Source organism: Coregonus lavaretus (assembly GCF_964263955.1).
Source record: "Coregonus lavaretus genome assembly, chromosome: 11".
NCBI lineage: Eukaryota > Metazoa > Chordata > Actinopteri > Salmoniformes > Salmonidae > Coregonus > Coregonus lavaretus.
Genome location: NC_139998.1, coordinates 11999628 through 12015964, shown reverse-complemented (window position 1 = coordinate 12015964; position 16337 = coordinate 11999628). Strand labels below are relative to the sequence as shown.

At 43.7% G+C, this 16337-nt stretch overlaps 1 protein-coding gene and 1 pseudogene across 2 annotated transcripts in view; one reads left to right on the top strand and one right to left on the bottom strand.

The window, feature by feature from the left end:
- Positions 1-1427: 1427 nt before the first annotated feature.
- Positions 1428-2097, top strand: LOC311137020 (sorting nexin-20-like; annotated as a pseudogene). The gene has a single exon. The product of its transcript is annotated as a sorting nexin-20-like (transcript).
- A 2062-nt stretch (positions 2098-4159) lies between these two features.
- Positions 4160-16337, bottom strand: part of LOC311137715 (terminal nucleotidyltransferase 4B-like) — a 71841-nt gene continuing 59663 nt past the window's right edge. The window contains exons 9-12 of the mRNA XM_084172269.1: positions 11610-11713; positions 11290-11459; positions 10831-10977; positions 4160-4862 (exon numbers count right to left, since the gene is read on the bottom strand). Of these exons, the coding sequence (XP_084028395.1) occupies positions 4677-4862; positions 10831-10977; positions 11290-11459; positions 11610-11713 (607 nt within the window). The 3' untranslated portion in view covers positions 4160-4676. The remainder of the gene's footprint in view (positions 4863-10830; positions 10978-11289; positions 11460-11609; positions 11714-16337) is intronic.

Below are 16337 nucleotides of genomic sequence, written 5' to 3'. Positions count from 1 at the left end.
TGCGTGTGCAGGTGGCTCGGGCTGGCTGGGTGAGAGGATGTCTTAATAAAGACAATCAAAAGTATTTGTACTTTATTTGTAAGAGTTGTTCATTTGTTAGGCTATTGGTTAAAGGTGCAACACAATACTGATTCAGAGGGGTTGGGTTAAATGCGGAAGACACATTTCAGTTGAATGCATTCAGTTGTACAACTGACAAGGTATCCCCCTTTCCCTATTGAAGTATCATTGATCTAGTTCAGTCTTATCAATCACTTAAACATATTTAATAATTATCTCTTACCTAGCTTGATGACTGTGGGCATTTTTGCTTACTTTTTGTTCTAAATAGAGACGGCTAGAAGGGCCATGGGTCATATTAGATTGTGTAGAAATGCATGAAATTAGCTTTAGATGCCCCAAGAAATGGGAGGACCCTTCCGCCAAGTTATGTCCCCCCCACTTCTAAAGCCAAAGGTTAATTTTATTCCAGTATTTCAGTGCAGAGTCAATTGAGGGGACTAGCCTATGTTTTATAGCCATTTTCAAGACTTTTGCTGACTGAGAGGTATGTATAAATGATTTATAATAAATTATGTACAATAAGTCTTGGTCATTCAATAGTTAGTTAATCAGTACATTACTTTTAACACACAATCTATGTTTGGCTCAGTCTGACAGTAACCCAGAGGCAGAGGATCTCTCTTTCAGCTGCTGCTGACAAAAACTGCTTGTAAGTTGTTCTTCATCATAAAAAAATGTTGTAAACATTTTTAGTCATTTAGCAGACGCTCTTATCCAGAGCGACTTACAGTAGTGAGTGCATACATTTTTCATACTAGTCCCCCGTGGGAATCGAACACACAACCCTGGCGTTGCAACCGCCATGCTCTACCAACTGAGCTACACGGGACTATATATGTCTGCATAGCATTTTGGCTTCATTTTGGCAGATAAGAAAATGGGCCTCACAATCTCGTCACATTATTTCTGTGCATTCAAATTGCCATGGATAAAATGCAATTGTGTTTGTTGTCCGTAGCTTATGCCTGCCCCTACCATAACCCCACCGCTACTATGGGGCAGTCTTTTCACAACGTTGACACCATACATGTGTCTGCTGTTGAGGCCAGTTGGACGCACTGCCAAATCCTCTAAAATTAAATTCTCAGCAACAGCTCTGGTGGACATTCCTGCAGTCAGCATGCCAATTGCACGCTCCCTCAAAACTTGAGACATCTGTGACATTGTGTTGTGACAAAACTGCACATTTTAGAGTGGCCTTTTATTGTCCCCAGCACAAGGTGCACCTGTGTAATGATCATGCTGTTTAATACGTTTATTGATATGCCACACCTGTCAGGTGGATGGATTATCTTGGCAAAGGAGAAATTCTCACTAACTGGGATGTAAACAAATTTGTGCACAAAAGTTTCGAGAAATACTGTATGACCACCAAAGAACTGCAGCAGCACTGGAGGGCGGTGAAGCAGAGACTGAAGCCGGTCAAGCTGCTGTTGGAGATCCCTTCTGCACGCACCATAGGCAGCTATGACTCCCAGTGCGTCTTTCGAGTGCTGCTATAGCAACTTTGTCGACCAGCAGCTCCTAGAGCACTTCAGCGAGGAGCTCGAGGTCATCCTTCCCCTGAAACTCCTAACCGGACACTTTAACCCCGAGAGCGTCTGGGAACGTCGCATGGCTTTGCGGGACTACATAAACCAGCTCTACGTGTCCACTGCGTCTGACATTCACGCCACTTCCTCCATTTCTTCAAGCCCGAGCAAAGGCGAGCGCACCGTCTACTCTGAGCGGGGCAGTTTGGGCCAGTGGTGGCGCTACTAGAGACAGTCCTGGAGTGTCAGGAGAAGATGAGAGGGTGGCAGAGTCCTGCTCTGCTGGTGCCCTCAACGTGTGCCAGAGAGACCTGGAGGAGCCAGAGGCTGCATTCACCATGGGCCAGAGTGCGCTGCCTGCGATAAGGCGCTATAGGCTGAAGCGCTACAGAGGGCCACTGCTGGAGATGATGGTAGATCTGGGATACCAGTTAGGGAAGCCTGTGCTCAGCTGCAGGAGGAGTTGGTTCAGGTTAGGGATGTAGTATTTTCGCTCCCTTGAGGAGTTGGTTGTGCAGGAGTTCACTTAGGGCATGATTCAGAGTTGAGATAAGCGTGCACAACATTTACTTTCTTGTAAGTTATTTAATGACGTCAATGGGAGAGTTGTGGAAAAACTTCCACTGGGGAGAACGTGTTCAAACGAGTGCTAAATGGGACATGTAAATGCAGACAGACCAGCAGTTCTTTCAAAAGTTTATTTTCATAATGAGAGACTTACATTTTCCCACTTACCACTTTTACCCTCAGGGTCTTAACATTTATATCTATTCATCTTCCACAAAAATATAATTAGCTAAATAATATCAATAATCATATGAAAATACAATTTCAATGCAGGGATTGTACATTGCTGTAGACAATGCTAAGAAAAAAAAAGAAATTAACATTCAACAAAACTGTTTTACTGTTCACAGCAATAAAAAAAAAATTCCACTTCAAATTCATTCATGGTTGGAAAGTGGAGAAAAATGTTGCTCGAAATGTTGATTGGTTTTGAATTGGCAATGGCATACTGAATACATGTTATGTAAATAATAATTTTGTTGAATTTTAGGATGCTTGATGGTGGCTTGTCTGCTCGAAAAACCAATTCAGTGTTGAAATGAATGAGCAGTGAGCACCTGAACAAATTTGCAGTAAAAGACAAACAGGGAAAAAAACAACACATTCTTTAGTCATTAATTTTGTTCTATTCTAATTACATAGAATAAAGAACAGGCAACGGGAAATGTGCATTTATTTGACAATATCCTCTCATTGGACCATATTATCGCTTGTCAAACAACGAGCTATCTTGAAGGTTGGAACAAATGTCTGGACACAACTGGACTGCATACAAAATGTTTTGTGAGGCCCAATTTTGGGAAGAAAAGAAAATGCTAACTCCAGGACCAACAGTGGCCCAACCCTTAGTGGCATTTATTGGGATGACTCATGTACTGGAGGCCGCTCTTCAGGCTAGTCACAAGCTGGCACAGCCACAGTCAACATCTGATTTTAAACCTAACCCCAACCACACTGCTAACCTTATGCCTAACCTTATTATCAGAAATCGCTCTGCCTCCAGGACAAGATTCATCCCAATAAACGTCAACCTGCCATTTTGACAATGTTAAAAGTAGTGCTATTGTTGAAACATTCTGTAACTTAGAAATGAATGCAGTGTAAGGTGTATAATGTTCTCAATTAACAGTAGCACAATTTATTTGCACTGTCAAAGTTAGGCCTATATTGTTTTTGCGGATCTGAACGGATTAGATAGGTGAAAGCAACTTGGAAGAAGCTGCACTCACCCTCTTTAAAGGCCATATTGCTTACATCCAGTCCAATTCCTTTTATATAAAAGATAGACGGGAAGGAGTAAGAGCTAGAGAAAAGGGCTAGAGACAGAAATGGAACAGAGCCAATGACTTTCAATCAGTGGTCTGAAAGCACTGGATAAGTAAAAGCGAAGTGTTAGACACACCCCAGATAGGTTCTGGAAATAGTAAGACTATTAGAACACAGGTGTCTGAGATATTCGGCACAAAATGTGTATCTGAACCATCTCTTACACAGGCATACAGGCTATTCCTAAGCTTTCCATCCATAGGGCTTAACATTTATATATTCATATAAATATACTAAAAAAATAAATACATAAACAAATACAAATCATTTTGTAATAGGCAAAATAGTGGAGTATTGATGTTTTCATATACAGGAAGTTTGCAAACTGCAGATATTGCGGTACTTTGTATTCTACCAGTAGGTACATTAGACTGTAAGCTATTACGGTGATTAAACAGTATTGTGAAATAGCCATCGAACAGATCATTACAAAAATCATCTCCATTATGCACGGAAACTGGTCCAGTTGGGCAGATCCCTTGGCCTGATCCTTTAGTGATCTTGTGCTCTCATACATGGTACTGTAGTAATCTATTCTGCTGATGGTTGGAGTTGGCACTTAGAACCCACACTTGGCCCAGTCCAGGAGAGATGGCAAATCGATATTCATTTTTATTCAGCTGGTGAAAAATATACAATCCCTATCCATTGTAATGTTTTTTTTGTTTTTTCTAACCTCCATTTGGGTTTTTAAATAACATTTTGCTCTACTTTTTCTATTGCAAACGTAGATGAGTTGCTGAAAAACGTACATTTTCAACAACTCGTTTTGTCAGTGCAAGCATTTTACCCAATATAGCAATAATATCCGTAGTTCTATACCATACATTTTCCCTTGACATTTCCGCTGTAAAGATGAATTGCCAGTAAGTAATAGACCCAACCAAAAAAAGGTTTTTACTTCTGCTACTCCAATGCACCAGGGTGTATTGCCACTGCTAAAGTACAGGAACAACTGATGAGGCTCGACGACCTTCATCCAATGGGCAGTGTGTTCATATTACAGAAAGACTATGCCCTCAAGACGAGGACAGCGTCAATCTGCCCATTCAACTAACAGAAAAAGGAGGAATCTCCTTCCAACTTGGCTTTAAAAATATCACTACCAAAAGCCCTGGTAAGAGTACCTCGATGGCCTCCGTTTCAGCGGCACAGAGAGTGGAGTTGAGTTCCGTGACATGGCGGGTTCTATCTACAGAGGTCCTCCACTGCAGGTGCAGGTTTGCGTTGGTGCTGAGGCTGAGGTTTCCTCCTCCTACCAGGACAGCTCCGCCTGCTGCCTTGGTGGCTCCTGCCTGACGACTGTCCTGTTTCTGTGTTTGGCTGTGTGTTGGCATGGCTGTTCTGACGAGACGTCGAACTCGCTCTGTCCACCTGTTGCCAGGAAAACACATAAGATAAGATTAACTGTGTTGTCCCCTGATGGGAAATGTTTCTTGGAATAACATTTAGTGTGACATAATTGGATGTGGGTAAGTTAACAGTAAAGCTTGTCTGTTATAGGGTCGTTGCACCAATTCGGTGCCTATTGAGATGTCTAAAAAAACTGGATATCACCAAATGTTAAACTCCCATTTCATGAGGTTAAACAAAAAAAGTACTATTAAGTGCCAAATAAAGTAACAGGTTGACAATTTCATCTTAAATCAGCCATAAATCCCCTTGTGAAAAGACGCAATTGAACGCAAGCTTAATTCTTTTATTTTTTGTTAAAACATGATAGCCTGTCTATCTATGGGTAATGGGTTGACACTCAATTTTCCACCACATAACACCAGAAAAGGGCCAAAAAGAGTAGAACCAGCTCACCTGCTTTTACACTATGATTTGACTATTAGATGTTCAATGTTTTTTTTGAAACACATTTTTAAAAAGGAAGTTTCACCATATTAAAACGATAGTTCAGTTCACATAACAGGGTTGACCTTAAAATGAGGGACAGACGTAAATTAATCACTAATCATATTCAGAAATGACTTTGTCAAAGCAAAACTAGGGCTTTACAATGATGGTGAAAACATAACATTATGACTATAACTACTGTTCCCTGAAGGAGGGAAATTAGATCAAACATACTATGGGGAGTCGCACTCTCGCTACTTCGGTTGCAGTATCTACAATAACGCCTGACAAGGCCAATGAAATCCACGCCTCACTGGAAGTCCCCGCCTTCCACAGGTGATAAGCGTGAGGCTCGGATTAATTCCTTCAATTTAATACCACTCTTCACCGAGCCCAGGAATGGGTGGCGCGGGCCCTTTACAGGTGTTGTACCTCGTTTCCCTCCTTCGGGGAAAATAAGTTATAGTCATAACTTTACTTTTCCTTTCAGTCATTCAACGTCGGTAAAACATACTATGGGGAAATATAATCACGCCCCATGCGGAAACCAACAGATACTAAATGAAAACGGCCACCCAGACCTAACACTGCCAGATGCGGCAGTCTGGGTATCGTGCTGCCTAGTGACTTTCTCCTGTCCCAGCCGTAAGCACCCTGTGGGCTACACTGGGAGCAGTGACATCCAAGCAATAAAACCTCAAAGTGTGTGGTGATGCCCAACTCGCCGCATCACAAATATCTCCTATAGTCAACCCTTTAAACAACGCCCAAGACGCTGCCAGACCCCTGGTGGAGTGGGCGCGTACACTGCTAGGTAAGCATTGCCTGTTGCTGCTATATGCCTGGGAGATATCCTCCATAATCCAGTGGGAGAGACGCAGCTTAGGGAGCGCCCTGACGCACGCTGGCTTAGCAGAACAGACAAAAAGCTTGTCACATAATCGGATATCCCGGGTCTGTTCAATGTATGTGCGTAAAACTCACACCGGACACAGGGCATGAAACCTCTGTTGCTTTTCAGAAGCAAATGAAGGAGGTGAAAAGGGGAATGGCTCAAATGCTAAGGACCTGTAGGACATAGCCATGATTTTCGGGGCGAAGGCCGCATTTTGACGCAACGTCACCTTAGAGTTGTCCAGGGCGAACAGACTACCGGATAACACGGAGGTCCCCAACACGTTTAACCGAGACCAAATCCATGAGCAGGGAGATTTTGTAGGAGAGGATCTTCAGCTCCACTGACTCCAGAGGCTCAAAGGGGGCCGCACACAGTACCTCCAAAACCAGCGCCAAGTCCCATGTGGGCACAATATGTTTAGAGACCGGTCGTACTCCTTTCAGGAACCACACAACCAGGGGGTGTGCCCCCAGTGAGGCGCCGTTAATTCCCACATGACACTCAGATAGCGGCCATGTACACTTTCAACGTGGAGAATGCCCGCCCCTGCTCGAAAAGCTTCAGTAGGAACATAAGGATGTCCCTCACAGATAACTGAAAAGGAACCTGCCCTTTATCTTGGCAACAGAGCTCAAATGCTTGCCACTTATACGCATACAGCCCTCTCGTGGAGGGTGCCCTTGCAGACTGAATGGTAGCAACAACTTTCAGAGGTAAACTTCTAGCCATCAGATTGGCCAGGGACCAAGCCCAAAGGAACCAAATCTCTGGCCTCTCTTGCCCTGCATGTTTTTTTTCAAAAGTCTCATGGAATGTAGGCCTACATTGAACACCACACATTGGCTGCTACTGTAAGCTGAATGATAGAACAGCTATTTCCATATTAAAATGTTATGGGATGCATTTCCTCCATTGTTTTTGATGGTAGGCCACTCTGGTAGGCCTACATTATGATCAAATAGCCACAGTAGCCTACATGGCCACTATTAAAAACTGTAACTTAAAGCGGGCACAGCCTCAGTGTTCACAGTAAACGTGCGCTGGAAGTTGCACAGAATTTTCACAACATTCAAGTTTGCTTTGAGCAGACCTGAAATTTGCTCAGTGCCAGAATAAAATAAAGGGAACATTGGTCCAACCTGGTTAAAAGATCTGCACCCGAGTTGAGGCCCAAAGCGAGAGCATGTGCCCACTGGGGAGCAAGCCAAGGTTAGGAGGGAGAGCGACAGAGTCTATCCCCGTCTGTTTATGCACACCACCACTGACATATTGTCGGTTCTGACCAGCACAAGCCGGCCCGACAAAAGCGGGGGGAGCGCCTGAGCGCCAGATACACCGTTAGGAGCTCTGGTAATTGATATGCAGTGCGCTCCGCACCAGTGTCCATACCCCCTAATCGAGTTGCCTTCGTAGGATGCGTCTGTCGTGATCACCTTGCGGAATACAACTCAGCCCATGGGAGCCCACTGACAATAGCAGAGGATCCCACCACTGGGCCATGGCCTGTAGGCCTGACAGGGACACCTGAAGCGACCGGCTTAGGCTGCAAGATGCGTCAGGTGAGTGGCTAGCACTCAGCGCTGGAAGGGACGCATCAACATTAGCCTCACGGGGACAACTTCCATCACAGAAGCCATCATCACAGAACTTGGGGTAAAAAATAAAACTGTGTGCCCAGGTTTGCCTAAAGCCCGGCCCACTCTGGGTACAAGGGCTCTGGCGATCAGTGACGTACCTCGATTGGCAGTGCAGTCACAACGAGCCTCACTCGGTTTAGGCGGTATGATGCGTTCCGGTAACCGGCTGGCACCTCAGCGCTGGATGCACGCATTAAAAATAGACCCAGGTACTGGCAACAAAGTGCCTTGTAACCTAGCTGGGAATGTGACAAACAGCTCTGAAAAACAGACCCCTTCTGCGGTAACAGACATGGGCGAATGAAAAAGCAGGAATGAAAAGCGCTGAGCTGGAGAAAGATGGCTCATTTCAGGGTTCATATAAACCAGAGACTGTGTGGTATAATAGCATGGTCGTGTCCAACCCTGCTTGTTTCCTCGACTACGCTACCAACCACCAATCGCCTACAGGGCCCATAACATGTATCACTAGACACCTCATAGGGACTAGTGCGCTACAGGCAGGAATCAGCAATGAATCCCAGTAATGAGCCACCTATGGGGGACTTGTGGACAGAGAGCAAATCTCCCAACGTATTACTCCCACCCAGGGAAGATTGATATACCCCATGAACCCCATGGAATGCGGGGTACCAGAGGGGCATTAAACATGGACAAGCTTCCAACACAGGTTGTGCTTCCATTAGACTGTATAACCTGCATGAAGCCCAGCTCCCTTATGGGCACAAAGGGCTCCGGCAACGGCTGACACAGTACCCCGTTTGCCCTAGCAAAATGTGGGGGCACTGTCGTCATAGCGATGTTTTTGTGGAGCAGCTGAACAGCAGGAGAACGCAAGCCCCGCTCTGTCTACCCCTCCCAACTCCAGGAATTGAAAATAGGAATGGGGTTGCCAGAGCGCAGAGGGAACGCTAGTAAGCTTAATTCACTGGAAGTTATGCATGCTAGCCGAAGTTAATCAGGAGGCTCTTTAGTCTAAGCTAGGCAAGCTAGCCTCTGACTGCAGCACAGTCCGTTTAGAATAACTAAGCAACATAACGCTACTTATACTAAACAAGAGAGCTACCCAAGCAACTCCACCGTCAGGAGGCAGGAATAGCTAGCTCACCTTGGCAAGTTAGCTAACCTGGCTAGCACGCTATGCAGCACGTGTTAGCTAACCTGGTCTCGAAAGTCTACGTAGGACCAGATCACAGAGGTGGGACTTGAACCCTTCTAAGAAGAGAAGCAAGCGGTGCTTAAACAAGGCAAACACAGGCGGCGGAGGGATACCCACAGAACCTGGTCGCCCCCTCTCTTCGAGTAGCCTCCCGAAACCGGCGACAAAGTGCACAGGAGCCAGGAGACGTTCAACCCGACAAACGACCCAAACCATCTCCACAACTCCAACTCAGGCGAGTTACGGGCATCCGGGAGAGAAAGTCACTATCGGAAACACCAAGCCCCCTAAAAAATGCTACACGATTGTCAAGAGAACCTGCGCCGCGGACTAGTAGGGGAACAGTGCCAGCCATCCCCTAGTCTCGCACACAAACTGATTCGAGCAAGAGCAGCCTGAGCATGCACCGAGCCGAGACATACAAAACAACAAACATGAGTATCTTTTTGTTCATTGGGGCATGGTCATGAACCCAGCTTGTTAGCCTTCGTAATTTCAGTCGCATTAGCTATCTTACTTATTGCTATAGCCAGGCCAAGCAATTAGAAGAATAAATAATTGTTTGTGATTAGGAAACTTATGAGAACCATATCAACTTCAGCACACAACATCCAGGGGGAGAGCATGCTCTACCACTAAGGGACAGTTTTGTTGGTGCAACGTAAGATAGTCTCGCGTTCCAATTGTTTGTTTTAGTAGCACGAATCGTTCCTGTTAACACAGAGGTGAAGAGCGGAATAATTGAAGGAATGAATCCGAGCCTCACGCTTATCACCTGTGGAAGGTCTTCCAGCGAGGTGCGGATTTCATTGTAGATCCTTCAACCGAAGTTGCGAGAGTGCGACTCCCGATAGTATGTTGTACCGAAGTTGACTGGCAAAGGGAACTTAGAGAAATGTTGGGGTTAAGTGGGTCTTCCTAGAAGTCACAGAGGGTGCTGAATTTTGGCACTTTAGCAAGTCTTTATTCATATAGAAAATCAGATTTATTTAATTTTCCATGTGGTCAATATTAAAAGGGCACTTCACTGAATATAACAGGTTTTAGAAATTCAATATTGGTGCACAATTACTTAACATATCAAAGGGACGCAAAAGGCACTTATTTAGGGGAACGACCCTATAGTTCAGTGGTCACCAACCTTTTCTGAGTCAAGATCACTTTTTGAGTCCAAATGCAAGCCGAGATCTACCGCGCCAAAATATTCCTTGATGTTCAAAAAAACCCAAGCCTCTAATAATAACAACGCAAGCTTATCGAAACACTTTGCTATACTCACTCATTGCAGCTGCAGTACTGGTTGTTGCGTGAGTGAAAGTAGGGAGAACATGCATTTTATGGCTTATAGAAGCTGACAGTGCTGAATAACTTAAACATTAATTTACTTTTAAAAAACAGCAGCTCTTTGCTGTATTCATTGAGTCTCTAGTCAAGTTTTGAAATCTCAGTCTCAATTTGCTGTGCGTTCAAGGCTTCTTTTTACAGCATATGGCTCGAGGAAACTGTGCAGACACGGTGATCTGAGCTATCTGATTGGCCACGGTAGGCCTGCAGGGTATGCAGAGTTCTACCTTCAGACACATTAAATGGTTCAAAATGGGAACACTTTGCCTTCCTGGCGCTAGGGCTGCTGAATCAAGTGCACCTACCGCCAACAGAGCTAAACAAAAAGAAGAAAATTGGAATGCAAGGCTTTATCGTTGTTTTTTACAAAAATGTTTGGTGATCGACTACGAATGCCTTGGAGATCGACCAGTCGATCGCGACCGACCGGTCGGTGACCACTGCTATAGTTAGTCGACCTACCTTGCTCTTGTTCGAGTGGCTCACGCGGCTTTCGGAAGAGGAACTCGTAGCCCTGTAATTGGTCAATCCTAGAGGGGCGGCTCTGTGTGCAGATAAGCCCCGCCTACCCCGCGGCATCACCGTTTTACAGGGGCTTCCGTCCGAATCCTGGCGGGATCAGAGCATCCAATCAAACAAGGGCAAAATACAGTTTAACGACAGGTATCTCAATCTTCTAACACATGAAAGGGTAGATTGCCTAAGGGACCTTTCTGATAGACTAACTACTAGTTAGAAAAACATTTTCGAGCTATCTTTAGAGATTTTAGATCATAGGTGCGAAGGAAAGGCCAGCACTGGGGCTGTAGGTATTAAGCATCTCAGAAATGCGTCTCAGAGTATCACTTGACACATACAGCCCCTGGTCTTTAAGGTGCGAAGTGTGTGGAGAGAACACGCTCAGTTTCACAAGGCACTCACAGCATCGCTGGAGCTAGCCGATGAAGACTGCGGAGAGGAGGATGACGAAGAGGAGGATGGAGAGGAAGGAGGAGGAGAGGAGGAGCTGGGAGATTCCGCCCCTTCCTCAGAGCGATTGTTGTTGCATTCGTACGTCTGCTGAGGCTCCACCAGCAATGTGACATCATTTCCTGTGACATAGGGGAAACTGTAAGAAATGTGGAGCTAGACAATTTTACACTGTTTTGATATAGTGCTGTACTTGGCCTGGATAATTGTGAAAAACAATTAAAAACAATTATATAAAAGAAATTGGGCTCTAAAATGTCTCATCTCCTTACCATTTAAGGTCAGAGAGTTCAGTGATAGATCAGCCCACTTCATCGTGATCCAGTCTCTGTATTCTGCCACTTCCTGAGTCACCCGGATTATTCTGCCCAGTATACTGCAGGACACACAACAAACAGTATTACCACAGGTTGGAAAAGGGGACACACTTACACACGTGCAATATTTTTTTCCATTAAATATTGTTCAAAAATTATATATAGAGAGAAAATGTTCCATTCCTGGCAGTCAGCTCCAGCAAACCGGTCACTGATTATTAGGGCTGGGAATTGCCAGGGACCTCACAATACGATATTATCACAACACTTTAGTGCCAATACGATATGTATTGTGATTCTATATGTATTGCAATTAGATATTGCGATTCGATGTTCCAAACATATTGTTCATTGTATGTCTGCTGCAGAGAGATGAGAGAGCATGAGAAAATGAGTTTGGTGCGTTTCCCCGTGGGGCCTGCATTTTATTTTACATCCATGGGCTTATCAACACTAAAGATAACAATTACATTTTAGAAAAACAATGGCAAAGTAGCTAATGTCTCATGGAATATGAAAGGTCTTAACCTTTTCACTCGCGAGTTCCAAACATCTAACGTTTTCTTATGCACATGATGTCAGAATTCACTCACTGTTCCAAAATTGGATTGTTCCGCAACAGGACAGTTAACCTGTGCTGCCCTCAAACCAAGGCATGCTGCCTGCTAATTGTCTATAGGCTGTTTAAACTTTCCAATTTTACATGATTTTCTAACAGTTTGAAATGAGGTGCGTCTCGCCTCATTAATTCATATAGAAGTAGCCCATTTCACAGTGGCGGACAACTTACGTTTGAGGCATGCTATGCTAATGTAGGGCGAGGATTAGCTAGATGAGCTGGACAAACTTCTCTCTTCGATGAGAGCCTAAGCACTCCCCCAGGGTTTCCTCAGGTCAAGTATGCAGACATTTGCGCATCTCCAGTCAGACCAGAACCTGCCTGAACTTTTTCCCCCTGGCGCATTTTCCAGCTGGCGCCCACATTGTCTTCATTGTTGTTTTCTTTACTATTTACTGTGTGCGTTCCTATCAAAGTAAATGCATTATTACCATATCATAATACAGTTTCTGTATACCGTGTTATGTCATTTCTACTGTAGCGCTCTATTTATGTATGGAGCATAATGTATTCCTTTATATAGGAATTGATTTCATAACCTTTATGGTGTTATACTCAATTGTGCTAACGTAGTTAAATTTTTCTATTAGTTCTGTAAAACAATGCTAATGCTAATGGCGTCAAAGAAGTATTAGCTTCTTTTGTTGTTTCCTTTGAAGCTGCCCTGGCCTTATCATGACCATTGAGGGAGTGGAGAGGATGATGAGGGAGTGGAGAGGTGGGTGCGATAGTCAATATAATTGCATAATGGAACAGTATTTAATTTGTATGTGAACTGTATGTCCAATTACAAAAAAACGTATTCAGTAATCATCTCACTTGTTAGCTGGCGGTGAACTATGTGGCCATTGAGGACGGCAGTGTTGATTAGATGGAAAAATATCTTCTTATACCACTTGGTGGTTTTCCGAGCGCATTCCACAAAGATCTTTATCTTGTCCGCCTTATCCACAGCCCCCATTCTGCAATAATAGTCACGCACACAGTCTGGTTTGATCCTTCTCTCTCCCATCAGGTGGTCCAACTTCCCTGTGGCTCTCTCTTCTCCTGTAGCGCTAAGGCATAGCGATCTCCTCCACTACACTGTATGTCTCCCACCAGCTCCTCTGTCATAACAGCTTGAAGCACTCTGCCTCAGAGTGAGATGGCAAGGGGCTTTGCACTCCAGACTGGGACTCAAAGCCAACAGCAGGGCCAGGAGGGATGAAATGGCTGGAGGCCTTCCAGCTACCACAGACCTCCTGTACTTCACCCACTGTTGGTGTGTGTCAATCACCACCAGCATCTTCAGAGGAACCTGGGACTTAGTCGGTGGGCAAGGGGTCCTTCGATTCAGGGTTCTCAATGGCCACAAGGTTGGGGGGCAGCTCCTCACTGTCACTGTCAGTCTGGTTCCTCTGTCATACTGAGAATCATTGTCAGAATCTACGAAAATCGCCAGCATTTCCACCTTTGTGAGTCGTCTCGTTTTGAAAGACATTGCTAATGCCACAGCTTAGCCCACTAGCTACATACATAAACAACAACACTGAATGGCTCCAAGTGTGTGTCAGGGGTGACGTGCTTGGCTGCCAGTGGGTACTGATGATTTGTCTCTACAGATGGTTTGTTTTCATAGCAAGTTAGTTCTCCTAACCTGCCACGTTAATTATCCTAACACTGTAGGTTCGATGAATTAACGTAGGAGGTTAAGAGAATGAGGTTAAGGTTAGGAAAAGGGTTAGGGGGTTAGGCTTAGCTACAATGCTACAGTTGTCAACCATTGTTGACCCCGACATGACCACTAGATAGACCTGTTTTAGGCCTAGCTACACCATCTTGCCACAACGGTAGAAACTTAAACAAACCATCTGTGGCGACAAATCATCAGTATCATAACACTGGCAGGGCCACTTGTATCAATAAATCACTATCAGAAAATGGTTTGTGTGATAATCATTTATTTATTTACTGTTTTATTCACGTTTTTTAAGTACTGGTGACAAATCGTGCATTCCGATTCTTATTTATTTATGCATATTTATTTATTCATTTAAATTAGGGGGCAGATCAGCTTTAATATTGCAGATAGATTGTAACTTCCATTAATGTAATTGTCTGCATCATTCCCAATCCCCCATATATATATATATATATATATATTTATTTTTTATATATATATATATATTTGTATATACACTACCAGTCAAAAGATTGGACACACCACCTCATTCCAGGGTGTTTCTTTATTTTTACAGAAAAAAATTACATTGTAGAATAATAGTGAAGACATCAAAACTATAAAATAACACATATGGAATCACGTAGTAACCAAAAAAAGTGTTAAACAAATCAAAATATATTTTATATTTGAGATTTCTCAAATAGCCACCCTTTGCCTTGATGACAGCTTTGCACACTCTTGGCATTTTCTCAACCAGCTTCATGAGGTAGTCACCTGGAATGCATTTCAATTAACAGGTGTGCCTTGTTAAAAGTTAATTTGTGGAATTTCTTTCCTTCTTAATGCGTTTGAGCCAATCAGTTGTGTTATGACAAGGTAGGGGGGTATACAGAAGATAGCCCTATTTGGTAAAAGACCAAGTCCATATTATGGCAAGAACAGCTCAAATAAGCAAAGCGTAATGACAGTCCATCATTACTTTAAGACATGAAGGTCAGTCAATATGGAAAATGTCAAGAATTTGAAAGTTTCTTTAAGTGCAGTCGCAAAAACCATCAAACGCTATGACGAAACTGGCTCTGATGAGGACCGCTACAGGAAAGGAAGACCCAGAGTTACCTCTGCTGCAAAGGATAAGTTCATTAGAGTTGCCTGCACCTCAGATTGCAGCCCAAATAAATGCTTCACAGAGTTCAAGTAACAGACACATCTCAACATCAACTGTTCAGAGGAGACTGCATGAATCAGGCCTTCATGGTCGAATTGCTGCAAAGAAACCACTACTAAAGGACACCAATAAGAAGAACAGACTTGCTTGGGCCAAGAAACATGAGCAATGGACATTAGACCGGTGGAAATCGGTCCTTTGTCCAAATTTGAGATTTTTGGTTCCAACTGCTGTGTCTTTGTGAGACACAGAGGAGGTGAACAGATGATCTCCACATGTGTGGTTCCCACCGTGAAACATGGAGGAGGTGGTGTGATGGTGCTTTGCTGGTGACACTGTCAGTGATTTATTTAGAATTCAAGGCACACTTAACCAGCATGTCTACCACAGCATTCTGCAGCGATACGCCATCCCATCTCGTTTGCGCGTAGTGGGACTATCATTTGTTTTTCAACAGGACAATGACCCAACACCTCCAGGCTGTGTACGGGCTATTTGACCAAGAAACAGAGTGATGGAGTGCTGCATCAGATGACCTGGCCTCCACAATCACCCGACCTCAACCCAGTTGAGATGGTTTGGGATGAGTCGGACCGCAGAGTGAAAGAAAAGCAGCCAACAAGTGCTCAGAATATGTGGGAACTACTTCAAGACTGTTGGAAAAGCATTCCAGGTGAAGCTGGTTGTGAGAATGCCAAAAGCTGTCATCAACGCAAAGGTCGGCTATTTGAAGAATCTCAAATATAAAATATATTTTGATTTGTTTAACACTTTTTTGGTTACTACATGATTCCATATGTGTTATTTCATAGTTTTGATGTCTTCACTATTATTCGACAATGTAGAAAATAGTAAAAAGAAAGAAAAACCCTGGAATAAGTATGTGTGTACAAACTCTTGACTGGTACTGTATATACAGCTCTGGAAAAAATTAAGAGACCACTGCAAATGTTTCTTAAATTAGCATCTCTACATGTATGATAGCCATTCCATTCCAGTGTCTGTTGAATTCCAACACAGGCACACCTCATTCTACTGAATTAGGTACTGCTTAGGTAATCACATGAACCAAATCTTATTTAACGAGGAAAAGTATAAAAACCACTGCTGTGGTCATCACTATCCTCTTGCAATAGGACCAGCTGGATGGCAAAAACAGTGCTAATAGTACCTCAAAAGTAATATTAATAAAAAAATAACTATTGACCATGCCAAAAGAGTTGTAAAGGAACG